Genomic DNA, 23743 nt, shown 5'->3' with positions numbered 1-23743 from the left:
GCAAGGGGTTGGATGAGCTCATGGATTCGGTGATGGAACCTCGCCCAAAGTCTCTGCCGGATAGTAGAGCCAGATCTAGGGGGTCTGGGCATCCTACTTTTTGTGACTACAGATGATATTCTCCCTCTTTGTCGCAGAGATCTTCACAGGGCTCCAGGGGTCAGTATGCAGGCTACAGGCATTCCCAGCCTGCCGCCGCCTGACCTGCTTGCAAGATACACACCAGGGAGCCGAGGACCCCTCTGAGAATAAGGGGTCAGCTCTCGGAGTTTTTGCCTGCCTGGATGCACATTGTGGCAGACCAGTGAGTCTTGGAAATTATTCGGTCAGGCTATAAGCTGGAATTTGCTCAGCCACTGTCCGATTGGTTTGTGACCTCTCCTGCCGGGAGGCAGGAAAAGGTACACAGAGTCCAGGTTAGTGTTCAATGCTTGCTGGATATTCGAGCAATAGAGCCAGTGCTAAGCTACTTTTTGGGCTTAGGCAAATACTCTGTTTACTTTATTGTACCAAAGAAAGGGTCAGAAGATTAGAGACCTATTCTGGATCTGAAACACGTGAATGTGGCTCAAGATTTCTCAGTTCAGGATGGAGACTGTGAGGTCGGTCATTGTGGCAGTGACTCCAAGGGAGTTTCTGGCCTCCCTGGATCTTACGGAGGCATATTTGCACATTTTCATTTTTCCAGCTCACTGCCTATCCTTACAGTTTCATGTGCTATCAAAAACATTGAATTCAAACATTTAATCCTTCCCTACGCTCACCCTTGCAAACATCCAACCATTCACTTTCTAATTCTGACCCTATCACCCCCACGCACCCCACAATCACACCCTTGCAAACAGCCCTTTAGTTATCTCATAATCCTGCCTCCATGCACACCACAGTCACAAACCCCAGTGGATTCTAATCCCAGTCCAAGAAATCCAGCCAGTGCTGGCAAGCTGGATCCACAGCTGCACGGTCCCCGGTGAGCAGAGCAGTAGAATCTCCCACTAACCAATATCCAGGTCCTAGTCTCTAGTAGTAAATGCACTGCTGCACAGTAACTCAGAAGCACTGGATAGAACAATATTGAAAATAAAGCCGGCCTGACTGTTCCCTGCCGGAGTTCCCATAGTTTCCTCCCAACTGCACCTCGCACCTCCTGGCTCTGAAGGGGCTCCAAAGGGGCATGTCCTGTCCCTTTGGCCACACCCCTTAGGACACCTGATCGGCAGATGCCGGTAGTGACTGCAGGGGTGCCTGACTGGAGAGTGGGAGCTCTTGACTCCATGGCACACAGGTGCTCTTATCCTGAGGAGAGAGGACCTCTCCTCTGATCAGCAGATGCCGGTAGTGGCAGCAGGGGGTGCCTGACTGTTCCCTGCCGGAGTTCCCACTCTCCAGTCTCCAGGGGTGCCTGACTGGAGAGTGGGAACTCTGGCAGGGAGCAGTCAGGCACCCCCTGCTGCCACTACCGGCATCTGCTGATCAGAGGAGAGATCCTCTCTCCTCAGGATAAGAGCACCTGTGAGCCGTGGAGTCAAGAGGGCTGACTGCTCCCTGCCGGAGTTCCCATTCTCCAGTCAGGCACCCCTGCAGTCACTACCGGCATCTGCCGATCAGGTGTCCTAAGGGGTGTGGCCAAAGGGGCAGGACATGCCCCTTTGGAGCCCCTTCAGAGCCAGGAGGTGCGATGTGCAGTTGGGAGGAAACTATGGGAAAACGGAAAGCTAAGATCACCTCTTCCTCAAACATAACTGGACCAATGGATCGTCATTTATGTCTGCTAACTGGAACACCTCTAGAAGGTAAGATTGATTTACAATCCCAATCTGCCTCTCTCTCATCTGGTGAACCCACGCCTCTACCTCTACCTATACCTCAACCTCTTACTTCCTTACTAGAGAAGGTTGACTCTGTTTCCTATCAGGTTTGGATTCAACCTCTCCATTACTTCCTGAGCTGAGCTTAAAAAACATATCGAAGGAGAAACAATCTTTTACTGTGTCTCCTGTTTCAATGCCTACTGGTCATACTTCTAGGCCTGAGTTGGGCAATAAACCAATTACACTTCAAGATGTCTGGACTGTAGTGAATAGAATTGAGAACTCATTACAGGGCACAGTAGTACAGCTTTGGCAATTTTGCTCAGAAATAACAAATAAAGTGGCTGAGCATGATTCTCAATTGGCAATAATGGGAAAGAAATTGGATAAAGTGAAAACATCTGTCTCTGTAATGCAATCTTATGCTGTATCTCATATTAAGGATAATACTTTATTATCCCAGGACAAGCAGGCAGCATATTCTTAACGCATGGGTGACGTCACCGACGGAGCCCCGGTACGGACACTTTTAACTAGAAAGTTCTAGTTGGCTGCACCGCGCATGCGCGAGTGCCTTCCCGCCCGACGGAGGAGTGCGTGGTCCCCAGTTTCTTCGTTTCCGCGGAGCGAAGAAGTCGCATGTGTTTCAACGGCTGTTGAAAAACTTAGTTCTGCCTTCCCGCTCGCGTATTTTTTCATTTATTTTCAATTTTTTCCTTTTCGGATCCCTTTATTTTTCTTTTAAAAAAAAAAAAAAAAACTCGTCGAGTTTTCTTTATTTTTTCAGGCCGGCCCCGGCGGGGCCTGTTGCCACCATACAGGCCTCCGGTTTTGATTTTGCGGAGGCCGTGTTTCCCTTCATGCCCCCTCAACCGGGCTTTAAAAAGTGCCAGCGGTGTGCACGCCCGATCTCTCTCACCGACCCGCACAATTGGTGCCTACAGTGCTTGGGTCCGGAGCATCGGGCTGACACCTGCACCCGCTGTGCTACTCTTAAAAAGCGCACATTGAAAAATAGGCAGATCCAACAAAATATTCTTTTCGGCACCGGATCTGCCATGGAATCTGCTGTGACGTCGACGGCACCCCAAAAGTCGGCACCGACTACTTCGACGCCACCGGATCCTTCTTCGGGGTCGCTGGCCCCAGGTAAGCCGGCTAAGAAGCCTTCCACTTCCCTTGAGCGCCCTCCTGCCACGGTTGCGACACTGGCAACCCCGGCACCGCACCGACCCCGCAAACGCTCCGCTCCGATATCGGTGAGTGCCTCGTCATCGGCCTCCTCATCGCCGGAGCGTAGAGCGGCACCTATGGTACCAAAAAAGAAAAAAGCGGTACCGGTGCCACCTCTGGACGACCGCATTGCGGCCATACTCCAAACACAGTTACAGGAGCAGCTGCAGCAACAACTCCAACAACTCTTGCCGGCGTTGCTGGCACCGCAACTTCCGGTACAGGACCGGTCCGAGCCTTGCACCGTCCCATCGGTGTCGACCCCCTTGGTACCGCTCAACACTTCCATGCCGGTCCTCTCGGCTGAACCACATCTCTCCCAGCCTGCGGTACAGACCCGCTCCGATACCGATCCTTCTCGGTACCAGGAACGACACCGGTCTTCCTCTCCCGGTACCGCCTCCGTACGCTCCGGCAAGTCTCTCTCTAAGACCCGCCATGCCGAGCCCTCCACACCGATGTCTTGCCGTGCGCACCCCGACATCAGGGACCCAGACTTATGGGAAGACTCCCCACACGGTACCGAGGAAGACGCTTCATCGACAGATGAGGAACCCTCGATGGCTGATACCGTTTCAAAACCTGAACAGTCCTCGTTCACCAAATTCCTCAGGGAGATGTCAGCTGCTCTTTCCATTCCCTTAGAGTCCGACTCTAAAAAGTCACAGGCCTTTCTCGATGCCCTAGACTTTGAGCAACCTCCCAAAGAATTCCTCAAGTTACCCGTACATGACATCCTACGAGAAACTTTTTATAAGAACTGGGAGAACCCCCTCACTGTCCCTGGGGCCCCTCGCAAATTGGATAGCTTGTACCGGGTCATTCCCATCCCAGGGTTTGACAAGCCTCAATTGCCCCATGAATCTCTCCTGGTGGAGTCCACCTTAAAGAAAACTCAGGGCTCCAGTGTCTATGCCTCCACCCCTCCTGGCAGAGAGGGAAAAACTATGGATAAGTTTGGCAAGCGCCTTTTCCAGAAAGCAATGCTGGCCAACAGGGCAAATAATTACTCCTTTCACTTCTCCTTCTACATGAAGCATCTGATGCAACAACTCTCCTCCTTACAAAAATACATTCCTGAACGTAAGGTCCCTCTTTTTCAACAACAAATTTCCAGTCTGCTCCAACTCCGGAAATTCATGGTGCGCTCTATTTATGACTCTTTTGAGCTGACCTCTCGAGCATCTGCCATGGCTGTTGCCATGCGGCGTCTGGCATGGCTGAGAGTTTCTGACCTCGACATTAACCACCAAGACCGCCTGGCTAAGCACCTTGCATTGGTGATGAACTCTTCGGGGAGTCCCTGGACTCAACAACCCAGAAACTCTTGGCTCACGAGACCAGGTGGGATACTCTGGTAAAACCTAAAAAGAAGACTCCACCTGCTCGCGCCTACAGACAGCAGTCTTCCTACCAACGCAGGTTCTCGGCCAGACCTCTCAACCCGCCTCAACAGCAACCGCGCCGACCTCGGCAACAGCATCAAACTCAGGCTCGCTCTCAGTCTCACCTACCTGCCAAGCCTCTACCTCCGTCAAAACCATCTCAGCCCTTTTGACTCTTTTTTCCAGGGCATAGCCAGTCTCCCACCATCATTGCCTCTTCCTCAGCCTATCGGAGGTCGCCTCCAACTCTTCCTCAGCCGTTGGGAGGTCATCACATCTGACCAATGGGTCCTCAACATCATTCGCCACGGCTACTCTCTCAACTTCCAGACTCTTCCACCAGAAAGTCCTCCCATAGAGTCTGCTTCTCACTCCTCCCAATCCCTCCTTCTTCTCAATGCCATCGAAGAGGTCCCCTCAGACCAAAGGGCTCAGGGATTCTACTCCCGCTACTTCCTGGTTCCCAAGAAGACAGGAGACCTCCGTCCCATCCTCGATCTCCGAGATCTCAACAAGTGTCTGGTCAAGGAAAAGTTCAGAATGCTCTCCCTTGCCACGCTTTACCCTCTTCTCTCTCAACACGACTGGCTATGTTCCCTAGACCTCAAAGAGGCCTACACTCACATCCCAATCAATCCGACTTCACGTCGCTATCTACGGTTTCAGATACAGCACCATCACTATCAGTACAAAGTGCTACCCTTTGGCCTCGCATCATCACCTAGGGTGTTCACCAAGTGCCTTATTGTGGTGGAGGCCTTCCTCAGGTCTCACGACCTCCAGGTGTTCCCCTACTTGGACGATTGGTTGGTGAAAGCACCTACGTCTCCGCTTGTGCTACAAGCCACTCAACACACCATCTCGTTCCTCCATCTCCTGGGGTTCGAGATCAACTACCCTAAGTCACACCTGCTTCCCACGCAGCGACTTCAGTTCATTGGTGCAGTTCTCGACACCACTCTGATGAGGGCATTCCTCCCCTCCGACTGACAACGGACCCTACTCCACCTCTGTCGTCAGGTGCTCCTTCATCACGCCATCTCAGCTCGGCAGATGATGGTCCTCCTGGGCCACATGGCCTCGACGGTCCATGTGCTTCCTCTGGCGCGACTCTACCTCAGGACACCTCAGTGGACTCTAGCCAACCTATGGTCACAGACTACGGATCCTCTTTCTCATCCCATCTCTGTGACATCGTCTCTTCAGCAATCTCTTCAATGGTGGTTGAACTCCTCCAATCTTTCCAGGGGTCTACTCTTTCATCTACCCCCTCACTCCATGATCATAACCACAGATGCCTCCCCCTAAGCATGGGGAGCTCACCTGGGGGATCTTCGCACCCAGGGACTCGGGACCCCTCAGGAACGTCAACATCACATCAATTTCCTGGAACTCAGGGCCATGTTCTATGCCCTCAAGGCCTTCCAGCACCTTCTCTACCCTCAGGTTCTTCTCCTGTGCACAGACAACCAAGTCGCCATGTACTACATAAACAAGCAAGGCGGCACCGGATCTCCCCTCCTCTGTCAGGAGGCCATCCGCATCTGGACCTGGGCCAAGGCCCACAGTCTCTTCCTCAAGGCTGTCTATATCCAGGGCGAACAGAACTCCCTGGCCGACAATCTCAGCCGCATCCTTCAACCTCACGAGTGGACTCTGGATCCTCCCACACTCCGCTCCATCTTCGCTCGGTGGGGCACTCCTCAGGTGGACCTTTTTGCAGCTCCTCACAACCATCAGCTGCCCCAGTTCTGTTCCAGACTCTTCTCTCCTCATCGTCTGGCCCCGGATGCCTTCCTGCTCAACTGGACGGATCGGTTCCTCTATGCCTTTCCTCCACTGCCTCTGATGTTGCAGACGTTATTCAAACTCCGCAGGGACAGAGCCACCATGATTCTCATCGCCCCTCGGTGGCCTCGCCAACATTGGTTCTCCCTCCTTCTCCAGCTCAGCTCCAAAGAGCCCATTCCTCTTCCTGTGTTTCCTACTCTACTTACACAGCAGCATCAGTCTCTACTGCATCCCAATTTGTCTTCGCTCCACCTGACAGCTTGGTTTCTCTAGGGCTGACCTCTCCAGACAATCTGTCTCAGCCTGTCAGTCGTATTTTGGATGCCTCCAGGACACCGACCACCCTCCAGTGTTACCATCAGAAGTGGACCCGGTTCTCCTCTTGGTGTCTACTACATCACCAAGATCCCACCTCATTGGCGGTGGAAACTGTTCTGGACTATTTGCTCTCTCTGTCCGACGCTGGCCTCAAGTCTACCTCAATCAGAGTCCACCTCAGTGCCATCACTGCGTTTCATGAGCCTATCCTCGGAAAAACTCTCACGGCTCATCCACTGGTTTCCCGGTTCATGAGAGGCCTCTTCAATGTCAAACCACCGCTGAAGCCTGGGACCTGAATGTGGTTTTATCCGCCCTCATGAAACCTCCTTTTGAGCCTCTTGCCTCAAATCCACTCAAATTTCTTACGTGGAAGGTGCTTTTCCTCATTGCCATCACCTCTGCTAGGAGGGTTAGTGAGCTGCATGCACTGGTTGCCGACCCACCTTTCACTGTTTTTCACCATGACAAGGTGGTTCTGCGTACCCATCCTAGATTTCTCCCCAAGGTGGTCTCAGACTTCCACCTCAACCAGTCCATTGTATTGCCTGTCTTTTTCCCTAAGCCCCATTCTCATCCTGGGGAACAGGCGTTACACACGCTGGACTGTAAGCATGCCCTTGCATACTACCTTGACCGTACCAGGGCTCACCGCTCGTCCCCTCAGCTCTTTCTGTCCGACCCTAACCGTCTAGGTTGTCCTGTCTCTAAACGGACGCTTTCCAACTGGCTTGCTGCCTGCATTGCGTTCTGTTATGCTCGGGCCTGTCTCTCACTGGAAGGTGCTATCACGGCCCACAGGGTCAGAGCTATGGCTGCTTCTGTGGCTTTCCTCTGCTCCACGCCCATCGAAGAGATCTGCAAGGCTGCCACTTGGTCCTCAGTTCACACGTTCACTACTCACTATTGTCTGGATCCCTCCTCCAGATGGAATGGACACTTCGGCCAATCTGTGTTACAAAATTTATTTTCCTAATGGCCAACCATCCCTCCTCCCTCTCTGTTAGCTTGAAGGTCACCCATGCGTTAAGAATATGCTGCCTGCTTGTCCTGGGATAAAGCACAGTTACTTACCGTAACAGGTGTTATCCAGGGACAGCAGGCAGATATTCTTACGTCCCACCCACCTCCCTGGGTTGGCTTCTTAGCTGGCTTATCTTAACTGGGGACCACGCACTCCTCCGTCGGGCGGGAAGGCACTCGCGCATGCGCGGTGCGGCCAACTAGAACTTTCTAGTTAAAAGTGTCCGTACCGGGGCTCCGTCGGTGAAGTCACCCATGCGTTAAGAATATGCTGCCTGCTTGTCCCTGGATAACACCTGTTACGGTAAGTAACTGTGCTTTACATTTGCAGATGGAAAAAATGGAAAACACTATGAGATCTTGGAACCTCAGATTTCTTAACTTTCCTATATCTCATTACCTTTCTCCTTTGGAACTACTAAAAATGTATTTAAAAGACATACTTTGTTATACTCATTTAGAAAATTTTTCTCCAGATAATCTTTACTATTTACCTAGTGGCTCCAAAAAGGTCTTAGAAGAAAGGGGGAAAGATCAACTAATGTCACCTAATAGTTTAAATATTTTTCAATTTCTAGAGTCATCGAAAGATTTTATAGCCAAAAGAGCAACATTATTGGTTACTTTTATGACTGAAATAAAAAGCAAGATATTCTTAAATTGTATTTTATAAACAAAAATGCATTGTTTTGTGGTCAACAGATAAATATTTTCCCAGGCGTCTCTAAACAGATGCAATACAGGAGGAAGCAATTCCCGCAACTCAAGGCTAGAGTCTTGGGTGTGGGTGCTTCATTTTTTCTTAAGTTCCCATGTAAGTGCTTGGTGACATATCAGAATACTAGATATATTTTTCTTGATCCAGCTCATTCAGAAAATTTTCTTCAAGATAAACCCAAATTGGATATATTACCTGTAACGAGTGTAGAGATTGAGATGGAATGAAAATGGATAATTATTTGCCTGACTCTAGAGTGTATTAGTATACTTTTGTTTTTATTTTTTCCTTGTTTTACATTAGAGACTACGGCAGAAATAGCCAGCCCTCAATAATGTGGACTTGATAACATTAGTATTTCTTAGTTTGATTTATTTCCTTTACATTTGTCTACATTACCTGAACTTGTTATATGTTGTAACAAATCAATAAATTTATAAATAAAAAGAAAAGAAAAAAAGCCAACGGTTAAACAGAGGAACATACTTAAAGGAAAAACAGACTCTGAACTGGGAACAAGCCAATAGCTTGTAGGAAACGAGCAGCACATATAAAGACTCTCAGAACTGGGCTGAAGAAGCAGATAACTAAGAATCCAAGTAAGGTCAGGGTGCAGGGTCCGGTCCCGATAACAATTGGGCATAGTGCAACGCCTCTGCAGCCTGGTCAAAAAAGCAAGATTGACCCTCATAGCGCACCCGAAGCTGTGCCGGGAATAATAATGCAAAAGTTATCTCCTTTTGGAACAGTAGATTGCAGATAGGCGTAAACTCCTTCCTCTTAGCCCGGAGAGCAGTAGAATAGTCCGGGAAACACAGATGATACGAAGTTATTTAGAATAGTAAAGACGCAGGAGGACTGTGAAGACCTGCAACAGGACATAAACACGCTCGAGAAATGGGCTGAGACATGGCAAATGAAGTTTAACATGGACAAGTATAAGGTGATGCATGTTGATCACAAAAATCTTGTATACGAATACAGGATGTCTGGTGACGTACTCGGAGAGACAACCCAGGAAAGAGACTTGGGAGTACTGGTCGACAAGTCGATGAAGCCATCCACGCAATGTGCGGAAGCGGCGAAAAGGGCAAACAATGCTTGGAATGATTAAGAAGGGGATCATGAACAGATCGGATAAGGTTATCATGCCGCTGTACCGGGCCATGGTATGCCCCCACTTGGAATACTGTGTCCAGCACTGGTCGCCGTACTTGAAGAAGGACATAGTACTACTCGAAAGGGTCCAGAGAAGAGCGACTAAAATAGTTAAGGGGCTGGAGGAGTTGTCGTACAGTGAGAGATTAGAGAAACTTGTCCTCTTCTCCCTTGAAAAGAGGAGACTGAGAGGGGACTTGATCGAAACCTTCAAGATAATGAAGGGAATAGTCTTAGTAGATAAAGACAGGTTGTTCACCCTCTCCAAGGTAGGGAGAACGAGAGGGCACTCTCTAAAGATAAAAGGGGATAGATTCCGTACAAACATAAGGAAGTTCTTTTTCACCCAGAGTGGTGGAAAACTGGAACGCTCTTCCGGAGGCTGTCGTAGGGGAAAACACCATCCAGGGATTCAAGACAAAGTTAGACAAGTTCCTGTGGAACTAGAACATACACAGGTAGGGCTGGTCTCGGTTAGGGCGCTGGTCTTTGACTTGGGGGCCACCACGGGAGCGGACTGCTGGGCACGATGGACTACTGGTCTGACCCAGCAGCAGCAGTTCTTATGTTCTTATAACCCTCAAATTTTCATACATCAGGGGGCCCGAGGACCATATGGCTCACAGAATGTCTTGTTTGTGCGCCAAGTTCAAGAATTTAAAGATAACTGTATGTGCTGTAGAACCCAGTGCCCTCATTGGGCCCAACTGATGCGCCCTTTCAATTCTCAGGGGACCGTGCATGGTGGGCAATGATAATGTGCACGGTATCCAAGCTTCCAGGAAAGAGTGGAGTTCTCCATCCATAACTGCCTCTGGTAAGCCCACCAGCCTCAGGTTACCCTCGCCGAGACCGATTTTCCAGGTCGTCAACCTTTTATTCTAGGGCAGATATCTGGGCCCAGAGCAGTTGATGTTTGTTTTCCTGGTTTTGTAAGCGATCCTCCAGCTGAAGGAACTCCAATCTCTTGTCCACTGTGTCCAATTTGTTTACGATCTGCTGGAGCTTACTGGTGAGGGAACCCTCCAAGATTAACTTAAACCTCCGTAACAACCTCCGCCACCCACGCCGAGCTGATGGACATAGGCTGAGAAGGCTCACCATCGGCCATCTTGGATTCCCCAGGTTGACCATGATCTCTCTTCCGGTGCGGCAATCGAGAAGTCATCAGGCACCAAATAGACTCCCAACTCATCTCCAATCTCCCAGAAAATGATTAACACCTCGATGGGTACTGTTCTGAACCATCAAGGGGGGCTAAAGAAGGCAATAGGGCGAGGGGTCGGGAGCTCACTCCATTGACATCTGCTTAATAGGTTGACATCACGTGACCCCCCCCCTCAAAAGCACATAAAAATTTTACATTGATGGTAATAGCTCAGTAACAAGTGAGCACAGTTTGTTTAGTTTATACATCCTCTATACAAACCTCAACTTGAGAAATAAACACTTAGGAATTCAAGAAACTACTTTATATTTAAGAAAATTTTCCAAATGTAAAGGATCCAGAAAAATATATTTTGTTTCCTTAAATGTAACCAGATATCTACAAGGATATTGTAGAAAAAAAGTGGCTCCCACACCCAAAACCTTAGGCTTCAGTTTTTCTCCTTCATTGAGTAGATCTGGCTACATTGGGAAATATTTGTACAGCCTGTCCACAGGCACAGCTTCTTAGGAAAATAAGATTTTAGGATAAATTGCTTCTTTTCTTCTGTCTGAAAAGAAATCAGCAATGTAGCTCTTTTAACTGTCTTATGAGTTTGTTTCTAAATATTTTGAAAGATGAAAACTATAAAATGAAGTAATAGTATCAAAGGCACCTTCCTTATTAACAAACTTAGCTCCTCTAGTCAAATAAGTGACATTCAATACTCCTAAATAATCAGGCTGATCAAATTGGAGTATCTCTTTAAAATACATCCGTTGGAAAAATATAGAACGGAAAAAGTGGAAAATATCTGGACTAAGGCCTCTTCTATTAAATTGCGCTAGTAGTTTTCTAGCGTGGGGAGCTGCGCTGAATGGCCTGCGCTGCTCCCAAATCTCAGAGTCAGCGCGGTTCTCTGCGCTAAAAACTGCTAGCACAGTTTAATAGAAGAGGGGGCAAGTGTATAGCTCTCGATGGAGACTGCTCCAACTTTGTTTTTTGGGCTGAGAACTTTTCAGCAGTTCCTCTTATGTGTATTGATGTTTAAGATCTTGCATGGTTTGGCTCCTCAGTACTTGTTTAATCTGCCTACTATTAAAATATTAAAGTATAACATTAGAAATTATTAAATTATAATATTAGAAATTATATGAAATTAAACTGTCCATCGGAAAAAATGTTAAATGTCTAAAACCTTTTACATCGTCCATATTAAGAACATAAGAAATGCCTTCGCCGGATCAGACCCTAGCTCCATCATGTCCGGCGACCCGCATATGCCGAAGCCAATCCCGGGGTTCCATGCTGAGACCTTGTTTACCCGTATCCCTCAATTTGCAAGAAGGTGTGCATCCAACTTGCCCTTGAATCCTGAAATGGTGGTCTCCGACACAACTCCCTCTGGGAGAGCATTCCAAGCGTCCACCACTCGCTGTGAGAAACAGAACTTTCTGATATTTGTCCTGGGCCTGGTGCCCCTCAGTTTCAGTCCATGACCCCTTGTCCAAGTCACATTTGACAATGTGAATAACGATGTTTCTTGCTCTATTTTGTCAAATCCTTTTAGTATTTTGAAAGTTTCTATCATATCCCCTCGCAGCCTTCTCTTCTCAAGGGTGAACAATCCCAGTTTTTCGAGGCGTTCATTGTAGCTCAAATTCTCGATGCCTCTTACTAGCTTCGTGGCTTGCCTCTGCACCCTTTCCAACAGAGTTATATCCTTCTTCAGGTAGGGAGACCAATGTTGGATACAGTATTCCAAGTGTGGTCTGACCATTGCTCTGTAAAGCGGCATTATGACGTCCGCCGATCTGCTCGTGATTCCTTTCTTTATCATGCCCAACATCCTGTTTGCTTTCTTTGCCGCCGCTGCGCATTGAGCCAACGGCTTCAGGTTCTTGTCTATCAGTACCCCCAGATCCCTTTCTTGCTCGCTCTTTCCCAGTGCTGCACCTAACATTTTGTATTCATGTTCCTTGTTCTTCTTGCCCAGGTGTATCACTTTGCATTTTTCTATATTAAACTTCATCTGCCACTTTTCCGCCCATTTCTCTAGCTGGTTCAAATCTCTCTGGAGTTCTTCTCTGTCCTTTTGTGTCCCAACTGCCCTACACAGTTTTGTGTCGTCTGCAAACTTGATTAAATTACTTGTTGTTTCTTCTTCTAAGTCGTTTATGAAAATATTGAACAAGATTGGCCCAAGAACCGAACCCTGGGGCACACCACTTGTCATTTTTTCCCAATCCGAGAACTTCCCATTTATGCCCACCCTCTGCAATCTGTTTTCCAACCATCCGCCTATCCATCTTAGTATATCCCCTTCTATTCCATGGCTTTGTAGTTTCTTCAGAAGCCTTGCATGTGGAACCTTGTCGAATGCTTTCTGGAAGTCCAAGTATATTATATCTACCGGTTCACCGTTATTGATTTGTTTGTTCACCTCCTCAAAAAATTGAATTAAATTTGTCAAACATGACTTCCCTTTCCCTTATCAGTAGTGGTTTGGAATTCACTTTCCTTTAAAGTAAGGCACATAATAAAATATTTAATCTTGAGAAAAGTAGTTAAATCCATTTTTGAGGAGTATTTTACGCTGAGTATTTAAATGATTGTTTATTGATTATTTATTTATTCAATTTCCTATACCGTTCTCCCAGAAGAGCTCAGAACTGTTCAAGTTTAAGTTTCAAGTTTATTTATGGCTTGATATACCGACCATCACCTGTATCTGGACGGTTTACAATATTAAAAATTAGAAAAATCTAATAAAATTTAAGATTTAGTTGAAATAAAATAAATGGAGGGTAAAACTAATACTATGACAAATTAAGACTTAGAGATGAAAGGTACTAGGGGATAGGGAAGTTTTAATTACAATGTGTGTGTGTGAGTTGGAGGGTCCAAGATGGCCGACGGGGCAGCTAGCTGAGCGTCCCGATTAGAACCGAGAGCGTGTACCTGCTTGTTTTTTCCTCCTTCGCGGTGTTTACCTCATCCAGCAATGCCGAAGAGAAGGGGACGAAGTGCCGCTGTAGCCTCGCGGCGCCCTGACCCCGCTAGACTCGGCAACATCGAGGAACTAATACGCCGGATGCAGGAAGTGTCGGCGGTGGCGTCGGTTTCCCCGCTGGAAGCACTCATTGGTGAGCAGGATGTGGTCTCCCCGGGCTTGGAAATATCGCTAAGCCCTGACGCCAGAACACCACCCCCTCTTCCTCAGCATACCAACTCTCCTCGGACAGTAGAGCCATCTGAGGTTGGTGAGCTCCTGTCCAGTGAGGCTTTGGTCATCGGACAGGGGAGAATGGATGTGGACTCCTGTGTTGTGAGTCCGGTAATGGCTGAGGCTCAGAGCAGCAAGAGGGAATGCAGCTTCCAGGAGAACAGCATGCAGGAGGAAAGGTCAGCTATAGCTAATTTTCCTATACAAAAAGTACAAACTGTTGAAATAGAGAAACCCAGAGAAATAACTCTTGAGGCGATATGGGATCTGGTGGCAGATTTGGCAAAATCTATAAAACCCCAAATTTCCCAAATTGAATCAAAGCTAAATATCCATGAAACCAATATTAAAGGTTTACAAACAGATTTTCAGGACCTTAAAGATTCAAATGCTGCCACTAAACAACTTAGTGAAACGTTAATGAAAGACAATATAAATTTGAGAAGAAAATCGGAAGCTTTAGATAATCTTTCTCGTAATAACAATCTCAGGTTGATTAATTTTCCTAAAGTGGCAACAATATCTCCGAGAGAGATGATAAAAAGATATATGGTAGAAATTTTGGACATTTCAGAAGAACTGCTTCCACCTTTAACTCAGGCTTATTATCTGCCTATTCGGAAAATTGAAGGACAACATCAACAATATCAAGAACCACAACAACTACCTACAGAGGTCCAACAGAATTTAAATGTTTCACTGATATTAGAACAGTCGGACAAGGAAATCGCAACACCAGCAACTTTACTTCTTACTGTTGCCTTGGCACCGGATAAAAACTGGTTGCTGAGACTTTTCTTCAAAAACAAGTCAAAAGAATTTTTGGGATTTAAAATACAAATATTTCCAGATCTGGCTCGAGATACCCAAAGGCGTCGTCGTGAATTTCTGATTTTGAAGCCGGGAGTTATCGCTCTTGGAGCCTCTTCTTAAGACACCCATGTAAATGTGTGATATTATATCAAAAGCAAAAATATGTTTTCTTTGAGCCTATACAACTGACAACCTTTCTGTCAGCTGCACACCTGAAAGCTGGGATTAATACAACATAAGCGTTCATTATTTGATTAGGCCACTTCCTTCAGCTAAGTGTTCCTGTTTTTCTTCTTATTGATATATTGCTAAGATTTGTGTAAATAAAAATAAAAAGGAGGGGTAGAGGGATAGGGAGTAACAAGAGGGAGACTGGGATGTCACTTAAAAGTTTTGGAGTTTTTTTTCTACTTATTGATAGGCATCTTTAAAAAGAAATGTTTTAAGATTTGTTTTAAATTTATTTAGGGCATTTTCGTTGCGGAGATAAAGTTTACATGAGTTTATTCAGGTACCCAAGCATTTTTATGTACGAGATTAAATATTAAGGTACATAATATGTAAAGATACTGGTTATGCCAGTCTTAAATTGTGATTCTCATTGAGCTGTATAGGTACTGTGTAGAATATAATTGTTAAATTGTATTGTATATTATATTGTAATTATGATTGCATTACTATACTGTTAGGCTTGAAACGTTATTTAAAATTGTTTTAATCCTTTGATTTTTTTTTTTTTGGTGGGGATTCCTCATTTTTTCCAGCACCTTCCTGAGGTAGTGGAATGAATGTCACTAGTGATATCACCTCCTGTCCTCCCCCACATAAATTTCCTGCAGTGGCCACTATAATGTTAACATGATAATATCATCTGTGCCTTTTCTGTTAATATGGCAGATCTGGTAAAAGAGTTTAAAACATATCAAAACAATTTGGAGGGTAACTTTGATAGCTGCTCCTGATGTGATCTGTTGAAATGTCTGATCCTCTGTCATTGCACAAGAAATCTGACCTTTTCTCTCCCGTTTACAGAAGAGAAAGGTAGACATCGTTTCCACAGCATCACTGGTTCCTGTTTCTTTGGACACCGTACAAGCTTCAGTCTTTCCACAGGTGAGTCCAGGTAGATTAGAACCCAAAATGGGGAGGGACATTGTGTTCTTTGAAACTTACATACAGCAGTGGGAGCCGGGAAGGGGAAGAGAATTATGGCTGCGGCCTTGGAGGTTATGCGTCTATAATGTTCATCATTTAATTGTTTATCTCTGTGCCAGTTACATGTGAACTGTATCCAATAATCTGTCTGAACCGTGGGCTAGTGCAATTGAAAAGCAGTTAACTTAGCAAGATTTAAAAATAGTTTGGACAATTTCCTGAAAGAAAAGTCCATAAATCATTATTAAGATGAACTTGGGAAAATCCACTGCTTAATTCTAGGATAAGTAGCATAAAATCTATTTTTCTTGGGATTTTGCCAGGTGCTTGGACCTGGTTAGACCACTATTGGAAACAGGATACTAAGTTTGATAGATCTTCGATCTGTTCCACTACAGTATTATATTGTATTTATTGTATTTGATATACCGCTTGTGCATGAGTATTAAGCAGCACATTAAACTACCCTCTCTGTCCCAAACAGGCTCATAGTCTAAACTAAAGTTCCTAAGAAAAACATCACTTATATAAAAGATAAATTGAAAGGAGGAAAGAAAGAAGAAACAACCCCAGAGAAAATATCATAATATTAGCAACAGAGAACCCAAAGTATCCAGGAAGAATAAAAATAAAGGCTACATTTCAAAAATTAGAATAGTAGATCTAACAAACTGAATATATAAATTAGAAATCAAGCAAAAAAATAGAAAAATGAGAATAAAGAAATAAAGATTAAAACAAACCCAGCAAAAGACGAATAAGTTATGAGTTAAAATAAAATAAATTCCAGTCTGGTTCTGTTCAAGCCAGGCTGGAAGACTTGAACATCGGGGCCTAAAGAATTGGCAGAATGGATTCTCTCTCCCACATGACTGGGCTAGAGACTCCGTTCTGTTAATTCAAATAACAGACATGAGGAAAAGCCATGTAATAATCATTATCCCAGGACAAGCAGGCAGCATATTCCCACACATGGGTGACGTCACCGATGGAGCCCCGCAGCGGACAGCCTCGAAAGCAACTTGCTTGAAGATCTCGAGCTTTCGGGTGCTGCAGCGCACATGCACGTGTGCCTTCCCGCCCAAACTAGGGGGTGCATCTCCTGTGAGAATCCTCAGTTATTCGTTTTCCGCGGAGCTGAGCAGACTTGTTTTCATAGCTCTGCAGCGTTTGCCTTCTCATCACCGCGGCTGACTTTTTCTTCGGTCGCTGTGCTTGGGATCGTTCCCTTTTTTTTCTTTTTCTTTTTAGTTATAAAAAAAATATATATAAATATTATCTTTCTTTTTTTGTCACCGGTTTTTGAGGGCTTAGGCCTAGGCCCTCTCTTTTTCCGGTATGGAATTTATTTTTTCTATGTCCCGGCTTGTAACCGGGTTTAAACGTTGCTACCAGTGCGGCAGGACGATTTTGATCACCGACCCTCATAGTCGGTGTATGGTCTGTTTAGGTGGCAGTCATCGTCCGGAGGATTGTGATTGCTGCCTGACCCTTCAGCCTCGTGCTTTTCGCCGCCGCTGCGACAGGTTTCTTCAACTGTTCCACATGGAGCCTGAAAAATCCTCGACCCCGATTGTCTCGACTTCAGGACCAAAGGCCTCGTCATCGGGGACAACCTCGAGTACGAAGCTTTCACCCTCAACACCTGCTTCGGCCTCGGCTTCGAAGACCTCAGGGTCCTCGGCCTCGAAGGCCCTCATGATCTCGTCCTCGAAGCCTGCATCTGGGGGTAATTCTCCTGCTTCCTTTACAGGTACCATGTCCAAGAAGCCACCAGAGTCTCTATCAATGCTACCCGGGTTTCCGGGTGCCACTCTATCCTCGAGACCTTCTGCCAAACGTGCCTCTAAGTCTCGGGAATACTCTAAATCGAGGTCGCCCTCCTTGGAGCGCACGGCAGCACCTGTACCACAGAATCCTTTGGTCTCGGTGCCGATGTTTGAAGATATGCTCAAGTCCATTTTGACTACACAAATTTCTTCCATTGTGGCTCAGTTGGTTCCTTCTTCGACCTTGACTCGGGTGGACCAGCCTGAGCAGCATCCACGGGGTAGGTCTCGTAGAAGAGTCTCTTCCTCTGATTCCTCGCCGGATCTTGCTTCGAGACCCTCTTTGCCTCGTCCGAAACATCGGGCGAGGCCGTCGAGACATCTTCCTTCAAAGAGCTCGAGACCTTCGGAGGTTTCTTCGAGGCATCTTCCTAGCTCTGAGCCTAAGCTTCCCTCTTCTATTTCTTCGAGGCATTCAAGGTCGAGGACTCCTCCCTCAAGGTCTTTTCCTCGGGATGTTTCTCCTTCAGCTTCGAGGCATTCTACCCCTCGGACGCCGAGAACATCTCCCTCAAGGAGCCTAAAAAGGAAACATTCCTTTACCCCGCCTCAGACTGGGAGTGGGGCTTCTTCAGTGACAGTGCGAGTAGAATCGAAGCCAGTGTCACAATATTCACGTGAGGCTTCGCCTTCTTATTCTGTAGCTCCTCGTTCCAGGTCTGCCTCTCCTGAGGAAGCTTCTTCTTCAAAATCATCTTCCTTTGCCAAGTTTGCTATGATATGGGCCAAGCTCTTCATTTGGATTTACATTCAGATTCCAAGTATACCCCAGAATATTTGGCAGACATGGAACTTCCACATCCTCCTAAGGAGACTTTGCGCCTCCCCATGACACCGGTGCTTAAGCAGACCTTCATCCGCAATATGGAAACACCATACTCCGTCATGGCTATTCCACCAAAGTTGGAGTCACGATATCGCACTGTCCCCTGTAAAGGTTTTGAAAAGTCACAGCTTTCCCACCAATCTTTGGTGGTCGAATCCTCCCTCAAGAAGGCTCATCCATCTAAGGTATCTGCTACTGTCCCTCCTGGTCGTGAAGGACGCACTATGGACAAGTTTGGTCGTAGATTATATCAAAATTCTATGATGGCGGACAGGATATTAAATTACAACTATGTCTTTACATCCTACTTTAACCATTTTTTGAAGTTGTTGCCATCCTTTTATCCAGACTTGTCCAAACACCGTCTGTCTGAATTTAAACAGATCCTTCAAACTCTTTCCCAGTTGAGGCTTTTTATGTTGCAGGCATCTTATGATGCTTTTGAGCTTTCTTCGAGGGTGTCCGCTTTTGCTGTTGCCATGCATCGCCTTGCATGGCTTCACATAGTCGACATGGATCCTAATTTGCAGGACCGCCTTGCCAACTTACCTTGTCAGGGGAATGAGTTGTTCGACGACTCGATTGAAGCTGCCACTAAAAGACTTTCGGAGCATGAGCGCTCCTTTGCTTCTCTGATCAGGTCCAAACCCAAACCATCTACTGCTAGGGCATACAAACCACCGGCTCGTCGTTATCCGATGAAGACGACTACAGCTTTTTCTAGGCCTCCTCCTCGACGTCCTCAACAACATCAACGTCCTCAGAAACCTCAGACGCCTGCTACAATGAAACCGGCTCCGTATTTTTGACGTTCCGGTCTTGAGCATTCCATCCTCCCTGCAAAATTCTCCTCTGCCCATTGGAGGTCGCCTTTCACTGTTTTCATCACGTTGGGAAAGTATCACATCGGACCTCTGGGTACTGACAATTATCCGCGAGGGATACTCTCTGCGCCTGATTCAGGTGCCCCCAGATCACCCGCCAAGAGAGTGTCATTCCAGTTCCTCGCAACTCCCCCTTCTTCTTCAAGAGGCTCAGGCGCTTCTTCGCCTTTGAGCGGTGGAGGAGATTCTTCCTTCTCAACACAATCTAGGATTCTACTCCAGGTATTTCCTGGTGCCCAAGAAGACGGGGGATTTGCGACCCATTCTGGATCTTCGAGCCCTTAACAAATTTCTAGTCAAAGAGAAATTTTGCATGCTCTCGCTGCCAACCTTGTATTCCCTCATGGATCAGGGGGATTGGATGTGCTCACTGGATCTCAAAGATGCTTATACTCATATCCCTGTTCATCCAAACTTTCACAAATATCTCAGGTTCAAGGTGGGGAACCTCCATCTTCAATATAGGGTTCTTCCCTTCGGTCTTGCAGCCTCCCCCAGAGTATTCACCAAGTGTCTAGTCGTGGTGACTGTGGCTTTACGCTCTCGAGGGCTTCAGGTGTTTCCTTACCTCGACGATTGGCTTATCAAAGCACCTTCTTTTCAAGGGGTTACAGCAGCGACCCATCAGACTATTGCTTTTCTTCAAAGTCTGGGGTTCCACATTAACTTTCCCAAGTCCCAGTTAGTTCCAGCCCAGTCCCTTCAATTTATTGGCGTGACTCTGGACTCTGTCAAAATGAGAGCGTTCTTGCCATTAAATCGCCAAGAAACCCTCTGTCGACTCTGCCAACAAGTGTCTTCCCTTTCGACCCTTTCTGCCCGTCAGATGATGGTGCTGCTCGGTCACATGGCATCTATGGTTCATGTAACTCCCCTAGCCAGACTGCATCTTCACATTCCTCAGTGGACCCTGGCGTCTCAATGGCAACAAGCAATGGACCCGCCTTCTCGCCATATAACAGTGACTCCTTTGTTCAGGAAGTCTCTCCGCTGGTGGATGCTCTCTTCCAATCTTTCCAGAGGTTTGCAGTTCCACATTCTTCCTCATCAGAAAGTGCTCACGACAATTCGTCCACCTACGCGTGGGGAGCCCACGTAGATGGTCTCCGTACTCAAGGGTTATGGACGTCAACAGATCGTCGGTGTCATATCAATCTGTTGGAACTCAGAGCGATTTACCTTGCTCTCAAAGCTTTTCTTCATCTTCTTCACGACCAGGTGGTACTTGTTCGGACAGACAATCAAGTGGCCATGTATTAAGTCAACAAAAAGGGAGGGACGGGATCTCACTCCCTTTGTCAGGAAGCTCTGAGATTGTGGCAATGGGCGATTTCTCACAACATCTTTCTCCGAGCTGTCTACATACAAGGTCAACAGAACTGTCTGGCAGACAAATTGAGTCGTCTGTTGCAGCCTCACGAATGGACACTCAATTCCCCCACGCTACGTCAGGTTTTTCTCCGATGGGGGACCCCTCAGATAGACCTGTTTGCATCGCCCAGCAACTCCAGACTCCCTCTGTTTTGCTCCCGCATCTTCTCGCCTCATCGTCTCGAGGCAGATGCCTTTCTTCTGGACTGGAGGAATCAGTTTCTTTATGCTTTCCCTCCGTTTCCTCTGATTCTCAAGACTCTTGTCAAACTGAAGTCGGAGCATGCCACTATGATTCTGATAGCTCCTCGATGGCCCAGACAACTGTGGTACTCCCTTCTACTTCAACTCAGCAACAGGGAGCCTCTACTTCTACCAGTTTTTCCTTCTCTGCTCACTCAGAGTCAAGGGTCTTTGCTTCATCCCAATCTGCAGTCTCTTCACTTGACAGCTTGGTACCTTTCTACATGACAGACCCTTCTCAATTTTCTCAGTCTGTTCAAGATGTTTTTCTTGCTTCCAGGAAACCGTCAATGTTATGACCAGAAGTGGACTAGATTTTCTGCTTGGTGTTCCTCTCGTCAGCTTCATCCGATGTCTTCCTCTTTACCGTCGGTTTTGGACTATTTACTTCACTTGTCTCAATCGCGCCTTCAATCTACATCTATTCGAGTTCATCTCAGTGCTATTGCTGCTTTTCATCAGCCTCTGGATGGTAAACCTCTTTCTGCGCATCCTATGGTTTCCCGCTTTATGAAAGGGCTATTTAATCTTCATCCACCACTTAAACCGCTGTCTGTGATTTAGGACCTTAATGTTGTTCTGGCTCAACTGATGAAACCTCCTTTTGAACCCATTGACCAGGCTCATCTCAAGTACCTCACTTGTTTTCTTAATTGCCCTCACTTTGGCTCGCCGTGTCATTGAGTTGCAAGCTTTGGTTGCGGACCCTCCTTACACGGTTTTTCATCATGATAAGGTAGTCCTGCGTACTCACCCTAAATTCCTACCTAAACTTGTTTCGGAATTTCACCTCAATCAATCTATTGTTTTGCCGGTCTTTTTTCCAAAGCCGCATTCTCACCCTGGAGAAGTGGCACTTCATATGTTGGATTGCAAACGTGCTTTGGCTTTCTATCTCCAACGTACTCAATCTCACAGAACATCTCCTCAACTCTTCATCTCTTTTGATCCGAATAGATTGGGTCGCCCTATCTCGAAGCGTACCATCTCCAATTGGATGGCTGCTTGCATCTCGTTCTGCTATGCTCAGGCTGGTCTTCCTCTGCAAGGTCGAGTGACGGGCCACAAAGTTCGAGCTATGGCGTCGTCGGTAGCTTTCCTCAGGTCAACTCCTATTGAGGAAATCTGCAAAGCTGCCACTTGGTCCTCGGTTCATACTTTCACCTCTCATTACTGTCTGGATACTTTATCCAGGAGGGATGGCCATTTTGGCCAATCTGTTTTGCAAAATCTATTCTCTTAAATTGCCAACTTCCCTCCATCCCTTTTTGTTGATTATCTTGGAGGTCACCCATGTGTGGGAATATGCTGCCTGCTTGTCCTGGGATAAAGCACAGTTACTTACTGTAACAGTTATTATCCAGGGACAGCAGGCAGATATTCCCACAACCCTCCCACCTCCCCTGGTTGGCTTCTTGGCTTGGTATCTTAATTGAGGATCCTCACAGGAGATGCGCCCCCTAGTTCGGGCGGGAAGGCATGCGCACATGCGTGCTGCAGCACTTGAAAGCTCGAGATCTTCAAGCAAGTTGCTTTCGAGGCTGTCCGCTGCGGGGCTCCGTCGGTGACGTCACCCATGTGTGGGAACATCTGCCTGCTGTCCCTGGATAACAACTGTTACGGTAAGTAACTGTGCTATTAGGTTTTATTAATAGTTCTTCTATGCCTGGGAAGAGCAAGCCATCACAATTTCAGTGCTCTTCAAAGGGAGAAAGCAAGGACTAATAGATTTATACCCTACGTGACACCATTTGTAGTAATTATCATGCTTTAGAATACAATGGCGCAGACATTCAAATACTTAAAAGGTATTAATGTAGAACAAATTTTTTTCCAGAGAAAGGAACATGGTAAAACCAGAGGGCATAATCTGAGGTTGAGGGGTGGTAGACTCAAGAGTAATATTAGGAAATTCTTCTTTACGGAGAGGGTAGTTGATGCCTGGAATGCGCTCCCGAGGGAGGTGGTGGAGAGGAAAATGGTGACAGAGTTCAAACAAGCATGGGATGAACACAAAGGATCTCTAATCAGAAAATAATGGTATATATTGAAGAACTAAGGCCAATACTGGGCAGATTTGCATGGTCTATGTCCCATATATGGTCATTCAGTTGAGGAAGGGCTGGGATGGTTTGGGCTGGAGTGGACTTTGATGGAGACTCCAGTGGATGGGGCCTGTGCACAGTGCTGGGCAGAGATCTGGATTCCGCTGATCAAAGAGAGCCCTAAGCCAGCTGGAAGCTAAAGAAGCACGGCCTGGGCTTTGCGGTCCCCAGTTATGTCTAACACCAGCTTTAGCAAGATATACAGTATATTTCAAATCTGATATATTCTAATCACAAAATAGAAAATAAAATTTTTTTTCTACCTTTTGTTGTCTGGTCATTTTATTCTTCACATCACATTGGTCTCGGGTTCTGGTTTCTTCTGTCTACTCTTAACTCACTCGCCAGGGTCTCTTGACTATTTGACATGTCTTCTTTCTCAATGCTCACCATTCATCTTCCATCTTTGTATGTTTTTTCCCCATGTTCAGCATCTTACTTCTGTCTTATTCTCCCCTTTCTAATATTTCCCCTGTGTCCATGTCCCTGCGTTCATCATCAACACTATTCTGTGTCCTTATCCCCTCCGTGATTAGTGTCAATCCTGTGTAGCCTATTCCCCCATCCCAAGTCCAACATCTCTCTTAGAAACATAGAAATAGATGTCAGATAAGAGCCACGGCCCATCTAGTCTGCCCACCCCAATGACCCTCCCCTACCTTTCTCTGTGAATAGATCCCACATGTCTATCCCATTTGGCCTTAAAA

At 46.6% G+C, this 23743-nt stretch overlaps 1 protein-coding gene across 1 annotated transcript in view; it reads left to right on the top strand.

Annotated features, from left to right (window-relative positions):
* KAT5 (lysine acetyltransferase 5) overlaps positions 1–23743 on the top strand; it is a 267178-nt gene that overhangs the window by 128779 nt on the left and 114656 nt on the right. The window contains 1 exon segment of the mRNA XM_033954195.1: positions 15656–15736. Within this exon segment, the coding sequence (XP_033810086.1) occupies positions 15656–15736 (81 nt within the window).

Source organism: Geotrypetes seraphini, chromosome 8, assembly GCF_902459505.1.
Source record: "Geotrypetes seraphini chromosome 8, aGeoSer1.1, whole genome shotgun sequence".
Lineage (NCBI taxonomy): Eukaryota > Metazoa > Chordata > Amphibia > Gymnophiona > Dermophiidae > Geotrypetes > Geotrypetes seraphini.
This window is presented reverse-complemented; position numbering and strand designations above follow the sequence as displayed.